This window comes from Mixophyes fleayi, chromosome 3, assembly GCF_038048845.1.
Source record: "Mixophyes fleayi isolate aMixFle1 chromosome 3, aMixFle1.hap1, whole genome shotgun sequence".
NCBI lineage: Eukaryota > Metazoa > Chordata > Amphibia > Anura > Limnodynastidae > Mixophyes > Mixophyes fleayi.
Genome location: NC_134404.1, coordinates 308,163,453 through 308,177,421, shown reverse-complemented (window position 1 = coordinate 308,177,421; position 13,969 = coordinate 308,163,453). Strand labels below are relative to the sequence as shown.

At 41.9% G+C, this 13,969-nt stretch overlaps 1 protein-coding gene across 2 annotated transcripts in view; it reads left to right on the top strand.

The window, feature by feature from the left end:
* The first annotated feature begins 3,788 nt into the window (after window positions 1–3,788).
* The window catches only part of MACROD2 (mono-ADP ribosylhydrolase 2), a 1,475,276-nt gene continuing 1,465,095 nt past the window's right edge, over window positions 3,789–13,969 (top strand). For both annotated transcript variants that reach the window (XM_075203945.1, XM_075203944.1), the window contains exon 1: window positions 3,789–4,129. In XM_075203945.1, coding sequence (XP_075060046.1) covers window positions 4,081–4,129 — 49 coding nt within the window. In that variant the 5' untranslated portion in view covers window positions 3,789–4,080. The remainder of the gene's footprint in view (window positions 4,130–13,969) is intronic.

Genomic DNA, 13,969 nt, shown 5'->3' with positions numbered 1-13,969 from the left:
AGGCTGACCAGGCTGCAGCCTGGGGCGCTAAGTCCCGGGGGGCGCGGCGCTTCGGGTATTTATTTATTTTTTTCATTCTTTTTTTTTCTTCATTCATTTTTTTTTTCCGGGGTGGGGGAGGGGGGGTCGCCGCGGGGGGTGGAGGGCTCGACGATCAAAAGCATTGGTGGTCAGTGGTTAGCAACACACAGCCAATCGCCAGGCTGCCTGTTGCTGTGCAGCAGACAGGAAGCAGGACGTCTTCACTTCCTATCTGCTGATCTGAGGAGAGGAGCGACGCTGGCACAACTACAGGTAAGTGAAGGGGAAAACTGCCCTGCATATCTATAGGGAGGGGGGGGACTGCCCTGCATATCTATAGGGAGGGGGGGGAACTGCCCTGCATATCTATAGGGAGGGGGGGGACTGCCCTGCATATCTATAGGGAGGGGGGGGGAACTGCCCTGCATATCTATAGGGGGGGGAACTGCCCTGCATAACTATAGGGAGGGGGGGGGGAACTGCCCTGCATATCTATAGGGAGGGGGGGGAACTGCCCTGCATATCTTTAGGGAGGGGGGGAACTGCCCTGCATATCTATAGGGAGGGGGGGGGAACTGCCCTGCATATCTATAGGGAGGGGGGGAACTGCCCTGCATATCTATAGGGAGGGGGGGGGGAACTGCCCTGCATATCTATATGGAGGGGGGGAACTGCCCTGCATATCTATAGGGAGGGGGGGAACTGCCCTGCATATCTATAGGGAGGGGGGGGGGGGAACTGCCCTGCATATCTATAGGGAGGGGGGGAACTGCCCTGCATATCTATAGGGAGGGGGGGGGAACTGCCCTGCATATCTATAGGGGGGGGGGAACTGCCCTGCATATCTATAGGGAGGGGGGGAACTGCCCTGCATATCTATAGTGAGGGGGGGGGACTGCCCTGCATATCTATAGGGAGGGGGGGGGAAACTGCCCTGCATATCTATAGGGAGGGGGGGGAACTGCCCTGCATATCTAGAGGGAGGGGGGGAACTGCCCTGCATATCTATAGGGAGGGGGGGGGACTGCCCTGCATATCTATAGGGAGGGGGGGGACTGCCCTGCATATCTATAGGGAGGGGGGGGAACTGCCCTGCATATCTATAGGGGGGGGGGAACTGCCCTGCATATCTATAGGGAGGGGGGGGAACTGCCCTGCATATCTATAGGGAGGGGGGGGGGGGGAACTGCCCTCATATCTTTAGGGAGGGGGGAACTACCCTGCATATCTATAGGGAGGGGGGGAACTACACTGCATATCTATAGGGAGGGGGGGGACTACCCTGCATATCTATAGGGAGAGGGGGGGACTACCCTGCATATCTATAGGGAGGGAGAGGGGGGACTGTCATGCATATCTATAGGGAGGGAGAGGGGGACTGTCATACAAATCTATAGGGTGGGAGGGGGTGGGCTGCCATGAAAATCTATAGGGAGGGAGAGAGGTTGATATGTATGAAGGAGGGCAGAGGAGGGGGGCTGATATATGTGACTGGGGGAGTTTTGATGTGACGGGGAGGGGGGATAGCTACAGAGTGGAGGTAAGGAAAATAGCTGCAAGGGGGATGGATGCAGGGTGGGAGGTAAAGAAAATGGCTGCAGCAGGGGTTAAGGAAAATGGCTGTGCGGGGGGGGGGGTTGTGGTTAAGGAAAATGGCTGCAGGGGGTATTTAAAAAATAGAGCAGCTTTGGGGGGCAGAATCTCATGATTGTGTGGTGGTCACATGGGTGGTCTCAGCAATCACTAGAATACTAAATATTAGTGAGATGGGGCTGGTAGAGGTTTGTATTTGATTGACAACAAATATTCAGATATTGCTTATATATGCCTGTCCAATGGGGTACTTTTAGCTGGCCATAATGGAGTGTTTTGTTTTAACTAAAGGGCCTAATCATTCAGGGTTTGCATCGTAATACATTTTTGCATTTTCAAAACAGGACGCCAACTTTCCAGAAGCCAGCGAGAGGATAACAAAGTTGCAAGAGAGAAGAGCAAGAACAGGTAAGGGACAATGGCACAATCTATCTAAATTTGAATGCTGGAGAATACACCTGAACATTCATATTCAGGAGTGTTCCTCTACACCTATATATTTGGAGGGGGGGGGGGGGGGGCGCTGCGGCCGTTTTAGCCTAGGGCGGCCAGAACCCTTAATCAGGCCCTGCTTCCAACTGTGACAAAGCAATGTGAACAATAAATTATATGGACAAAGCATACAAGATTACTTGTCAAACATTTAGTTGTCTGTCCCCGTTTCTTCATGTCAGCTGCATTGGGCCGTCTAGCGGCCATCCTCCCTTATACCTCTTCCGAGCCATTGCCGCACCAGTGATTCCTTATAGATGGTAAAACTAGGTACACACTACAGGGTTTTTGTCCAATAATCGGCTCAACCAGCCGCCATAGGACTGCTCGTTCAAAAGTCGGGTCAGTGTGTGTAGTGACACAATGGTCGAAAGTCTGCCCAAATGGACGATTGTCGCCTCATTTGGTTGGTCGTACCATTAAATATTTTCGTTCCAATCTCGTTTACGCTGTGTAGTGTGTATAAACTTCCGACCGACTGCTGCTTCCGTGTGTACGAAATTGCAATAATTGCTCACGACAACATGGCTGTGAAAAGTCGCTAAAGTGACGTCCGCTCATTCCTTTATCTTCTAAAACAAGGCTAGTGTGTATGCAGTCCATGGACCGAGCGATCGGAACATCGGTCGGATGTACAATCGATCAGCATAAAAAGTTGGTGGAAAATTCTGTAGTGTGTACCCAGCTTAAGTTTGTGAGCAGGACTTTGTTATCTCTTTGTCAGTTAATACCCAATCTTGTTTTAGTACTATGTTTATTTTGAATTGCACCATACTGCAGGGTATGCTGGCCCTCTAAAAATAAATGTAAAAAATAATAATCATAGATTTTTTTTTATCAGGGTCCAGTTAGTGCATTATGAACAGCTTTCTTATTTTAGGAACCAAATAAAGTCGTTATCAATACTTATTTACACTTATTTTTTTTAATTTAGCTCTAGTATTTCTAAGAAAATTCACTTTAAAAGTTACTTGGGGCAAAAGTGGCTGCTATGAAATGAACACAGGATGCCAACATTTACTTTTTCAGGGATAGGTGTTTCTTTGTGTGAAACATGTGGTAGACTTGGGGCACTAAATCATGGACTTAATATTACAAACATTGCACTATATTTTAAGTAATCATTGTCAATAAAACAACTTGACATCTTATGTATAATACTACTGAAGAGAGGTGATGCTGAACAGAAGACCAAAACTTCAGGAGCACCTTGAGAATTCAAACACAAAACAAAACTAATTTTAAAATCTTTAAACCCTGAGACAGTCAATTCCTGTAACTGTTACCTATCCTCTATCATTTTGAGGCACACGATCATTAATGTGCAGGGGAGAACTGCTGCAGCAGGTCCCGCACCCAGTGCCCGGGACCCGGTCCTGCATCATGTATGTCAGTGATTACTGTGACTTATACATGTCACGCCTTGTATCTGAATAACATGAGCGCACGTATGTCTTTTATATGTCCACGTTACTTTCATTTTACTCCATGTACCAGTAGCTATCTCCCTGTCCTCTAAGTCCTCTTCAGACTTTCGTTATCTCCCAGTCTCACAGACACACACACACACAGCACAGGTTCTCCTCCTACTAGCACGCTCGGCGCATGCGCACTGTCTCCGCTTCCCTCTCGGCTCTACCTCTGCTGACGAGCCCTGTCTCTCGGCCTATAGAGGAGTCTCAGAGGCCGGCCCTGCGGGGTGTGTTGGGGGGTAGTGGGAGGCGTGACCCGCTTGACAGGCGGAGGTGGCCAGAGCCTGGGATATTCTCCTGCATATTTCTTGTGTAGGTGCTGTGGGGATAATAAGGAGGTCTTCCACGTCTTATTCCTAAGGAAACAAAAAAGCGGGTTTTGATAGTTGACCACCCCACAGCCTCCCTCTCCTCTATTGTGTCTTTTTCTCCCCCGAGTTCATAAACACAATTTCCTGTGAGCCTGGGGAACTTGCAGCTAAAACCCAACAACAACAGCAGCATGTACCCCAACAGCAACAAGAAGAAAAAGATATGGAATGAAGAGAAAGGTAGCTACCAGCTTCTTGTTCTTAGTCAGATTGCTCTGGTTAATGATGGAGACATGCTTCCCCCCTCTCTCTCTTTCTGCCTCCATCCCTTTCCACTACCATTGTGCCTGCTTTCTATTCATTGCGGGCTCTGCAGCTGGTGACAGGTCTACAGGACAGGTGGCTATAATATCATGGAAATAGGCGACAAATCCCAGAATGCTTTGAGAGACAAGTGCAGTACTGGAAGGTTGCACATGCAGAGATGACACTTCTCATTGTGATTTTTGTGTATGTGTTGCTATACAGAAATAGACACTGCCTGTACCAGGAGGAGGTGGAATCTCTCTGGGCAGCCTAGTTACTACTTCTTCTTCCCCTTGTCCTTGTATCCATTGTCATTGTCCTGTCATTCCTGCACTGCATGCCTGGACTGTTTGTGCCAGGTCTGCCTGGCAGTGAAGTGGTTAATGGGCTGCTCACAAGTTTGTCTCCTCTGCCTTGGTGCCCTCACTGGACTGTATTTGTATGTTGCCATCGCCCCCTTTATTTACATATACGGCATGTTGGATTGACAGCCTGTCTCCTCATTATCCAGAGCCTTCCTGAGTATATTCTCATAAAATATGAACAGTGTGTGTATATGTGCATTCAAGTGGAAAATGTCAGCATGAACCCTGTAGCTGGCAGAGGGGCCAGTAACACATTATTTTTAATGCATGTGTTGCTGACCATTCCTGCAGAATATACACTCATCATCTAGTTACCATGCTCTAACAACCTGCATATATCCTTGTTTCATGCTTTACTTTACAGATGCACCTGTGCAGTACTCGTGTATCATCCCTGTGGTGGCCTACAACCCACTATTTGTCATACAGTGCTATTTAGCTGTATCTGGAGCACTGTGTGGAGGTGGTAAAGCATGGTATAACTCAACTTACAGTTCCTTTTAGCACCAAAGCAGCTAAATCATCAGTTTAAATAAGCAATCAACAAGGTGCAGTTTCTTTCACTATGAGAACAGTCTACTGGAAATACTTTTGACTATAAATTTGTTGACACTGTCAAAAAGTGCACACTTAATCATTCATAAGAGTTAACCGGTTAGTGTTTTGTTTTTTGACCTGTGCAAAAATCATTTTACCTTAAATAAGAGCTTACAATGAGGTGGCCTGCTTTTATTTTAAGGTCATGCTGACACTTGTTTCAAATTACCTTGTTTTACTGGATTAGATGTTTTCAAGTTCTTGTATCCAATGTTTGTCAGCGAGTAACCCATTGAATACAGAATGTTTTGTGTGCATTGTTAAAAGAATTTATTGTAAAAAAAAAGTAACTTCTTAAAAAATTCTATGTATTTTGAATTTACACATTGGCCTACTGCCAGCACTGACCTTAAAGGCATAACATTTGAAAATATTTTCTGATTCTGCCAAGCAACCATAACATCAGAGCTGGTCTAATGTCAGTGGCTCAGGCAGGCCTAAGACTTTGTAAATCCTTTATTTGTTTTGTTTATAAAACTTTGTGTTTAATATAAGTAAACAGAGTGACTCAAATATTTAATATAAAATATTACATAAAATAAACAAAATACCTCTTATTAGTCTATGCATGTGGAAGGCATGCAATCATTTACCCTAATTTGTGCCTCCACATGAGCTGTGTTCCGTTCGGATTGCTTTGAGTGGAACAGAATGGAGTTCAAACAAAACTTTAAAAAGAGGTGATGTTTGTGAGGGCCATTCACAAGGCCACTTTGGGCAAATTAGGGTGATTGGTTGATGGAGCATAGATGTAGCTTGCAGCATGTTTTCTCTCTGGATTCATTGAAAAATACTTAATTTGTTTCATATCAGTGGCACAATATATAATATTACATGACCATCTACAATCAGATATCCAAAAATATTGTTGCATTGTGTTAAATGAATTAGTTTATTTTTTGAAAATTTTTAAAACATAAGTGGAAGCTGAGTGAGATGGCAGCTTTAAAAGGCAACATTTGTGTACATCAGAAGACTAATTAAAACATGTCCACTGTCTGAAGTATAGATTATCTAATGGTGATAGGCTTATCAATAGACGTTCTGTTTAATATAAGACCAACTACAAACTGGTAAAATGTTTCTTATTGTAGTTTCTTATTCCCATAATGTTGCTCGGCAATATCCTCAAATAACCCTGTGTGAGTTGTTCAAAATAGCTTTTGAACCAGAGGAGAATTAAATGGTAATGCCTTAAACAACTATTATTTTAATCAAAATAATAATAAACATATCTCCAGTATGCCAAACTTTGGAAATATCCACACAGTATTCAGAGGTCAGAATTTAATTTGTTCTGTTCCCTGTGACTAAGCCACAGTATATCCCAGTCTAGAGTTTGAAGTAGTAGCCAATATGAAGTGGCATGTTAAGCTATATAATAAAAATGTCCAAATTGTGTTCACAAAAGTCATTATAGGCTGCTCTCAGTCATGTTTTACTGAATTGTAACATCAGTTGCTGATCCTTGACATAGAGTGGACAGAGAAACCACTCTCCTTATGTTGTGAATCTACAAGCTCCAGCATGCTTTGCCAGTAGATAGCCAATAGGGCATGCTGGGACTTGTAGTTTCACAACACGTGGAGAGCCACAGGTTGGCCAGACCTGGTGTAGTAAATTTATACTCCATAAACTACTTATGAGTGTTAGGAACCCCTCCAGCCGGCACAACACAACCCGGAGTCTACATCGCCAATCGGGTGTTCACTGGAGCCCCTGATGGTGGGGACAGACTGGGCCGCAGACTGACAGAGGGTCGTGAAGTGTGTACCGGCTGGGGAGAACCCAGGCAAATGGAGTGAAGTCCAAGCAGAGATCAAGGCCTGGCAGCAGGTAGCAATTCCAATAAACAAGCTGCGGTCAAGGGTCACGAGCAGACAGGAAGGTCGGTAAACAAGCCAGAGGTCAGGGTCACACGATATACAGGCAGGGTCCAAATCCAGGCAAAGGGTCATACACGGGTAATCAGTCCAACAGGTTTTCACCAACACAAGGCAGGAGCAGATTAAGCCAACAGGTAACTGGACGCTATAACCGGCAATAAGGCAGCAGACCTCATTGCCTTAAATACAGTGAGCAGCCAATCAGAGCCTGGCTCTGACAATACACAGCCCCCTGCATAACTGACTAACTACATTAATTAGCCCACAGGCTAGTGGGGCTGATGTGCGCACGCGCCCGGCTTACTTTAATTGCCGGGACGCGGCGCTGAATAGAGACTGGAAGTGACGTCCCGGTCGTCATAGCGACGACTGGGACGCAGGTGAGTGAGTGGCGGCGGCTGGGCACCGCCGCGGCTTGTAACAATGAGAGAGTTTAAAGCTAGACCTAAATTGCATTGTTTGTGGTTACCTTAGTATCTGCTCTTGGTTATGGTACATTAGCTTAGCTCTATTTTTACAAGGTACCAACTTGCCAAGTCAGCATAACCTCTACAGTGTGTACAGACTTGTAAGAAAATTATATTTATACGCTGTTATAATATGAAAGTGGCCAAAGGTCATTCATTCAAAGACTGCGACTACAACAGTTTGATGACTGCTATGACTTGGTTTCTATGTAAAAGAAACTTTTTGCCACAGTGGTCAATAAAAGCTCCTTTTAGATTATTGGTAAAAGTTGCAAAAATATCAAGGTTATATATTTAATCACACTAGTATGCATGTTAACATTGGTGCTAAATTAAAGGGACACTACATAGCTATTAAAGTTATCAGGAGATCACTTATCAACGTTAAGCCACAAGTGGAGCCTATTTCTCACAAGTTAATGATGGGAATTACAATTTTATCATCTTATGGCTCAATAATTCACCAAATATTTCTGTATTTTAGATTACTCTTTAATTATTTATTGGGTACATCTACCTAATAGCATTTTTCCCCAGTGTGCTCTTAGAACAGTCCAACTTTGTTAGGACATAGACTCAAGAAAGTGTTAAAAGTGTGGCACACGTCAACTCCAATATGTCCCAGCAAATGGTGCCACCATCAACCTGCATTGTGGACACCAGGCTGATGAATCCATGGAAGCAAGTGGTTCAAGCCATATCCTGGTTCGTCCAACATCATTAAACAACAATAACTCATGATTCTTCACATCATGCAATGCTTTTACAGTTCCCCATGGTTGAGTTCCTCAGACCAGTGCAACAACACCTGTAAGGAATTACTCTGATATTCGCACCTCCAACCATTAGAGGTCTCTGTATTTGTAAACTGCCCTTAAATTTGCCCTTGTCCAAGATGGCCAGTATGGCATCAAAGAGAAACCATCTTGGATCCTGTTTCCTGTTTGGGCTTCTAATAGGCACTTCCTGGATCAGACATGTGCTTGAATATTTCCTTCTCATGACAACCATAACAATTGGGTTAACTCCTTATTCAACAATCTCCGATTGTTGTGTGATATGTCTCATAAAAAAATTCACATCTCGATGCCTTATCCACATATCACTTTCCAATTTTTATCGTTTGTCAATCACAATATGGGGATTTCAGAAAAAAAGATTTATCTATCTCGGCTGACACGGAGTGTCATTTAAAAATTAATTTAGTTCAACAATCAAGAATTTTTTTGAGATGAAAATATTCTTGTGTTCAATAAGCATTATCAACTTGCCCATTCTTAACGTAGAATACCCTAGCATTAAAGTAGGCTTCTCGAAAGTCTGTATGCTGCGTCCAAAATGGTGCATGTTGGCAGGGTCCTCTGGAACACATTCTGTATGTGTTGGTACAATTCATCAGAATGTAAGTCTTCTGCTTTATGCCTGCCATATAGAAGAGACCTACCAGGACCTAATTACCTATTTAGTCTGTTCAAAAGATAAGAGACTGCATGCTACGACACTGCTCTGTGTCCATCAGGTGTAAAAAATTGAAAAGCATTCTACTTGAGAAATTTGAAAACTCTGACCCTGACAATGAAGTGTTTTACAGTCAGTAAAAAAATTTACATTTAAAAATTCATTTAGTTCAACAATCAAGAATTCAGTCTACTGACAGAACAGATATGGTGAGATGCACTGCAACGTTTGATGAATATTTAGAGACTTTGATCAAATAAGAAAACCTGTCCCTCATTCATTTATTGCTAAGGCATAATCAAAGTTTGTAAAAGAAATGAAGGCCAACCTTGAACTTGACACAGCTATTGTTCTCCTGGACTTTAGTGAAAACTATTCTTACGTGATTCAGGATGAAGTTCAGGGGTATCATTGAACGAACAATGTCTGTACACTGCACCCAACTGTAATCTATGCTCATGTTACCCAGTCCAATGACCTGTTCATCACAAGTTTGTGTCTTGTCTGATGATTTGGACCATGATGCAGCATTTGTGTACAAAACACAGAGATTAATTATTCATTCCATCAAGATAGACATTCCTGCTGTCAAATACGTGTGTTACTTCAGCAATGGGTGTGCTGGGCAGTATATAAGAATTATAAAAACTTTCTCAACTTTTGATGCCATGATCAAAACTTCGCTTTGAAAGCGTCATGGCCATTTTTTGCAACCAGTAAATCTCCTTGTGGATGGCATTGTTGGAACAGTTAAGTATTTGGTTGCCAGAGAGAGCCTACAGAGAATAACAGGTGATGTGATTGACTCAGCGGAAAAAGTCTTGACTTTCTGCAAGTCAAGAATTGCAAATATAAAGTTCAGGCTAATATAAAAAGAAACAAGCCGCTTTCAAGGCAAAAACAGTACCTGGTACAAGAGGATTTCATCACTGCACCCCTGTATCTAACAATTTAATGGAAACAAAGCAACTTAGTTCAGATAAAAACTTCAGTTCCATTTTTCATTTCTCAAATCAGAAGAATCCATCACCAGTCAATATGTCACCAATCAATGCAAATTCATATATAGCATGTGTTTTTGACAGTCATTGTTTTTTTGGATTGGTACTATCAAAAGATGAGGAGGAATGTGATATTGAAGTTAAGTTCATGCACCCCTATGGCCCTGCTCGATCATTTCACTGGCCTCTACAGAATAAAGAAGACATTTGTTACGTTCCTGTATACATTATCATTTGCTCTGTCAGCCCTCCTATCACGAAGGGTACTGGAAGCATATATTACTTCTCTGAAAAGGAAGTTGCTTATGTACAACGGCAGTGCAGTCTAAACTTCAGTTACGCATCTCCAGTAAACACTTATGAATAATGAAGCTGATGTATTTCAAACTTGAACTAGTTTGAAATAGACCTTTTATATTAGCCTAAATCATTAATGCTGGTAATAACACTGTTTTAATTTATCCATTTCATTGCCCATTAACAATCATTTTTTAAATAGAAATTGAATGTTTAGGATCAATCATGAATACATTTATTAAAATGATTTTATTTGTTGGCTTGTGAAATAATAAAAATTATTTCTTGAAAGATTCTTAATATAGTATGAATTATGCCAGATTATGTTTAATAAGATTTCTGCTTATCAGGCTGTTCACTTTCAGACAGTTCTGGAAAACACAGAAATTTCTTTTAAACCAGTTCTTTTACAACATTAGAATTAAACACAAAATAACCACGGAAAAAATAAAAAACATTCTAGTATAAGGGTATCTTCTGATACAGAACACCTTCACTCTAAAACGGATAGCAGAGGACTGACTTACCACAGTGCAGGCTCTGCGAGAATGAACCTGTAAGTGCAGGTTGAAATATGCCCCAACCTGCCTTGAGTGACATCACCTTTTGAGAATGCTGACAGCGACTATTGCTTCAGAAATTACAGAAAAGCAATCAAGAGGGGCAAGTGGGCCTTATAGGAGTAATTTTTAGGAGGAATTTAATGATGGTGCTCTAAATTCCAAAAGGGGAAACACCTGTTGTGCAAAATTATAACTAATTACTTTTCATTTTTAAAGAGAAAAAAATTAAACATTAAAAACTCATAAGACAATCAAAGTCCTGTTATTTTTCTTTCATAGCCTTTCAAATTATACTTTAAGGTTCATTTTTTTATGTTAACTCCTGCCTCAGGTTGATAATGCTTATTGAACACAAGAATATTTTTGTCTCAAAAAATTATTGAATATTGAACTATATGCTTATTCAGTGACTCTGTCAGGCAAGATTGATAAAACTTTTTTTTCTGGAATCCCCATATTGTCAAAGGATAAAAATTTCAAAGTAATATGTGGATTAGGCATTAGTAGATATGTGGTAGTATCAAGTGAACCAAGTTTCAGGAAAATCTGAGTCCGCGGGTGTCATGACTGGGTGAATTGATATGGAATGACCCTATAGGAAAATGCCTCCAGAGCAGTGATAGGGGTGTATACATTGGTATGTCATATCACTACTTCCCATACTGCCTTCATTGTAACACTATCGCATTCCATCACTTACATTCCAATTACATTTTTCATACCGCCGCTTCCAAATGTCGACCACTGCTCAAGAGTGTATATAGTGTGAACCCTCCTTCCCCCTGGTGTCTTTTTTTTCTGAGGAAATTGTGTGTATGTCCATGTAGGTGGTAGTTTATTTGTTTTTCTCCTTTCAGAGCTTTTCCTGTTCCTAGCCAGGAGGGTCACTGCGATGCAGTGCAAGCAGAGAAAGGGCTCTCTCCTTGGGGTGCTAATTGCTACTTTCAGTACTAAAGGCGGGATCTAGAGATTTTTCAACCCCTCCATACCATGAAAGATATGCACACATACTATGCATGACACTGGCGCACGCATGATATCACTTCCACATCACACGCTGTGTAGATTGGTGTTGAAGCTGGTGAGAACAGTTGTCCTGCTGTGCCTGTATCATTTCAGGAGAATTTATTACACAGCCTACCAGCATGAAGCCTGAACCCAGCCCCAAAAAAGCCATGAGCACCCGTTCTTGGTAAGCCTTAGTTAGGGCTCCTTTCTTAAAGTTTTTATAGTTATTTCCATCAGCCTGCTAAAGGAAATAATAGCAGCAAGTCTCATCGTGTCTATGGCGCATATGACAGGCCTTTGTCTGAGAAATATAAAGGGGTTTGTGTATGGGTTATATCCATGAGCTGAAGAGACCCAGATCACAGCTGACTGTGGACATTCCTACCGGGGACACCAGGACAGAAGGAATAGATGTCGTGCTTATGACATGGAACTTTCAGCTGCAGTATATGTTCCTTCCATTGCCTGCACCTTGTAGAAGATCAGGAGAGAAGAAATAGAGGTCATAGCAGTTCTTTCAGTTTGGCCTTGCCATCCATGGTTTGCAGTGGCTTGGGGAATGCTTCTGGAAAAGCCTTGGTCTCTGAAACCTCAGTCAGTTCTTCTGCATCAGGGACCGGATTCGTCATCCTAACCATGACGTCCACTTTTTGAGGGTATGGTATTGAGTGATCATTGCTGAGACCGAGGGAGTCTGTGACATAGTGGTTGATGTGTTCTTCAAGCTAGAAAACATAATTCTTCTTCTGTTTTACTATAAAGTTGGAACTAGATTCATTTTGTGGTGTAAAAGTAAACTGGATGATCCTGCCTATGCTACCATTCCACAAATTTTATTCCAGATGGATTAGACAAGGGTCTTGCTCTCACTATCCTGAAAGCTCAGATGTCAGCAGTTAAGTGTTTTTGGGACACCAAACTGGCCTCTGTGGACTTTATTTTTTATTTTTTTATTTTTTTTATTTCAAGTAGTAAGTAAAATTAGACCTTGTATCAAGCCTTTTGTGACACATTGAGATCTCAATGTTGTCATTGATGCCTTAATGTCTGATCCCTTTGAGCCCTTACAAAATGGTTCAATAATGGCAAACACTTAAGGTAGTGTTTTTGGTAGCAATCACATCTGCCCTCAAGTGGCAGAATTACGTGTTCTAGGGCGCAAGAAGCCTTTTTTTTTTTTTACATTTATATGGACAATTTGTAGTTATGAAATTATCCTGCTTTTCTAACCAAGGTAGTTTTCACTTTTCACATGAATCAGGAAGTCATACTACTGAATACTTGTCAGGGCAATTTATGTTTACCTCTCCAGAACAAAACTATTCAGAAAGAAGGATCTACTTTTTGTCCTTCTTGTAGGACCTTGTCAAGGACATGCTCTATCCAAAAATACTCTAGCAAGATGGATCAGAGATGTCATTGCTCAGACTTACAAGGGGAATGGAGGTGAGGTGCCATAAGTCATATGGGCATACTCTACAAGGGTAGGAGCTACCTACTGGGCACATAGGGTTCAAGCATCAACAGATAATCAATGCAAAGCAGCAGGGTGGTCATCCCTTTTACTAGAGTTTTGGATGTGAAATCTTCTGCTGATACTCAGTTTGGAAGTGAAATCTTTCGAGCAGTTGCTCAATGAAAAATATGTTGCATTTGCTTTGAACTGTCAAAGTTGATTTATGATTAACCTACCCTATTTTTTCCATATATTTCTTGGGTCTCATCCATTCATTATGGCTGCCATGGAGTATGACAAGGAAATTAGATAATTATTACAGTTGATTTCATATTCTTGGAATACTCCATGGCAGCCTAATATTCCCATCAGTATTGTCTGTTTATCGTTTGTTTTAGGAACAGCTTGGGAAGTTTCTTAAGGACACTAGGGGAAAGAGAAGTCACACTATATACCCTCTAGAGGTGTTTCTTTTTCCTGTCTCTGCACAGCTGATTAGTGACACAACCTAATACCGGTAGTTATGCCTACCATGGACAATTTCAAGAAAATGAAATTAATAATAACCAATCCTGATAATAAATACAATCCTGATAAGAAAATGTACAGACATTTTATTTTGGTGAAATAACACGAGACATTATTATTATTAATATTTATTTATAAGGCGCTACAA